The sequence below is a fragment of the Volvox carteri genome, assembly GCF_000143455.1.
Source record: "Volvox carteri f. nagariensis unplaced genomic scaffold VOLCAscaffold_78, whole genome shotgun sequence".
Taxonomy (NCBI): Eukaryota; Viridiplantae; Chlorophyta; class Chlorophyceae; order Chlamydomonadales; family Volvocaceae; genus Volvox; species Volvox carteri.
In genome coordinates this window covers 408,291-409,585 of record NW_003307621.1, presented here as the reverse complement: position 1 = coordinate 409,585, position 1,295 = coordinate 408,291, and the positions used below count along the sequence as shown (strand labels likewise).

The 1,295-nt window shown below is 47.5% G+C and overlaps 1 protein-coding gene across 1 annotated transcript in view; it reads left to right on the top strand.

Annotated features, from left to right (window-relative positions):
* Positions 1 to 1,073: 1,073 nt before the first annotated feature.
* Positions 1,074 to 1,295, top strand: part of VOLCADRAFT_98874 (uncharacterized protein) — a gene marked incomplete at both ends in the record, with an annotated part of 4,887 nt that continues 4,665 nt past the window's right edge. The window contains one exon of the mRNA XM_002957728.1: positions 1,074 to 1,213. Within this exon, the coding sequence (XP_002957774.1) occupies positions 1,074 to 1,213 (140 nt within the window). The remainder of the gene's footprint in view (positions 1,214 to 1,295) is intronic.

The window sequence follows — 1,295 nt, the reverse complement described above, 5'->3', positions numbered from 1 at the left end:
AATACGGCCTCACCTGTGAGGTTGTCGGTGCTCCACTGCATTTCCGCCTGGCCCTTCCACTCCATGTCCACCGCCACTGGAGACACCTACACTGACAGGTGGACCTAGCTTTAAGTCGTTGATGCCCTACATGTGACGAGCCTGCTGGTTTTCGTTTATTGTACCTATATGATCCGGTTGGTTAGCTTGATCCCGCACCAACCGCCGAAGGGGCCGCCGCAACTGGAGCTTGTTGTTTCTGAGGAGATTCATTTGCATCATATTGGACGTCACAGTTTTAACCATACACAGTACCTGGCATCGTGTTGCAGCAATTTCTCACTACCTCGAGCGACCATCTCGTTAGGAGCCGCAGCCTCTTGCCATTATTATCACCATGAAGTGAAGCTGGATGCACTGCTGCCTGATGGCATGATTATATGCGCGAGACGTGCTATGATATTTGCGTCCGCAGGACGCACACGAAATTTCAAATTTGGAGAACGCATACAGTCGAGGTAATGTGGATATGTTTTAGCTGGAGGGCCATCTTTATTAGATATTATTACATCTTCAACAGCAAGCAAGACTTGGGAATAGTTGCTGTGTGCATCTGTACTCAATTTCTGAACGTAGCTCCAAAACACTATGCTTCGTCATGCTCTCACTAAAAACAATGCTGGCATGATGATAGTAGAAGGCTTCTATATACAAATCCTTGAATTATTATCCACCTCAGCCAATCTGCTTCAATGTGTCCTGAGCCCTTCATTTTGGGATGAGCTCAGAAAATTCACGTTTGGAGAATGCATACAGTCATAAATAATGAAGACAATTCCTGGCATGACGACATTAGAAGGCTTTTGCATGCAAAGTGACCACTCCAGCCGAACTCCTTCGATATCTCCTGAAGGCCCCTCAACCCTTCACTACGAAACGATCACGGAATGAACAAGAAATGAACACCACATGAAGGGATTCCCGAGAAATCGAACGGTAGCCGGTTCCCAGAGTGTGACAACTCTCTTTCAATCAATCTACTTAGCTGCGTGAACAGCCTGCAGAGATTTTATTTTCGAATATCACATTACAAGATGTCTGTACCAAGCAAAGCGTTAAGCCTCCCTTCCTTCCTCTTCTCGGTCTTCGTGTTTTACTGGAGCCTGCCTTTGTTTGCCATCATCTATCGCATCCGCTTCGCAAATGTTGGCAAGCGCAACGACATGCTCGACTGGTGAGGGGCAACACGCTGGCGTGCGTGTTGTACGTGTGGAAGGCCAGATGTGTTGAACATCCTGAACCCGCTGCTGCGAGTG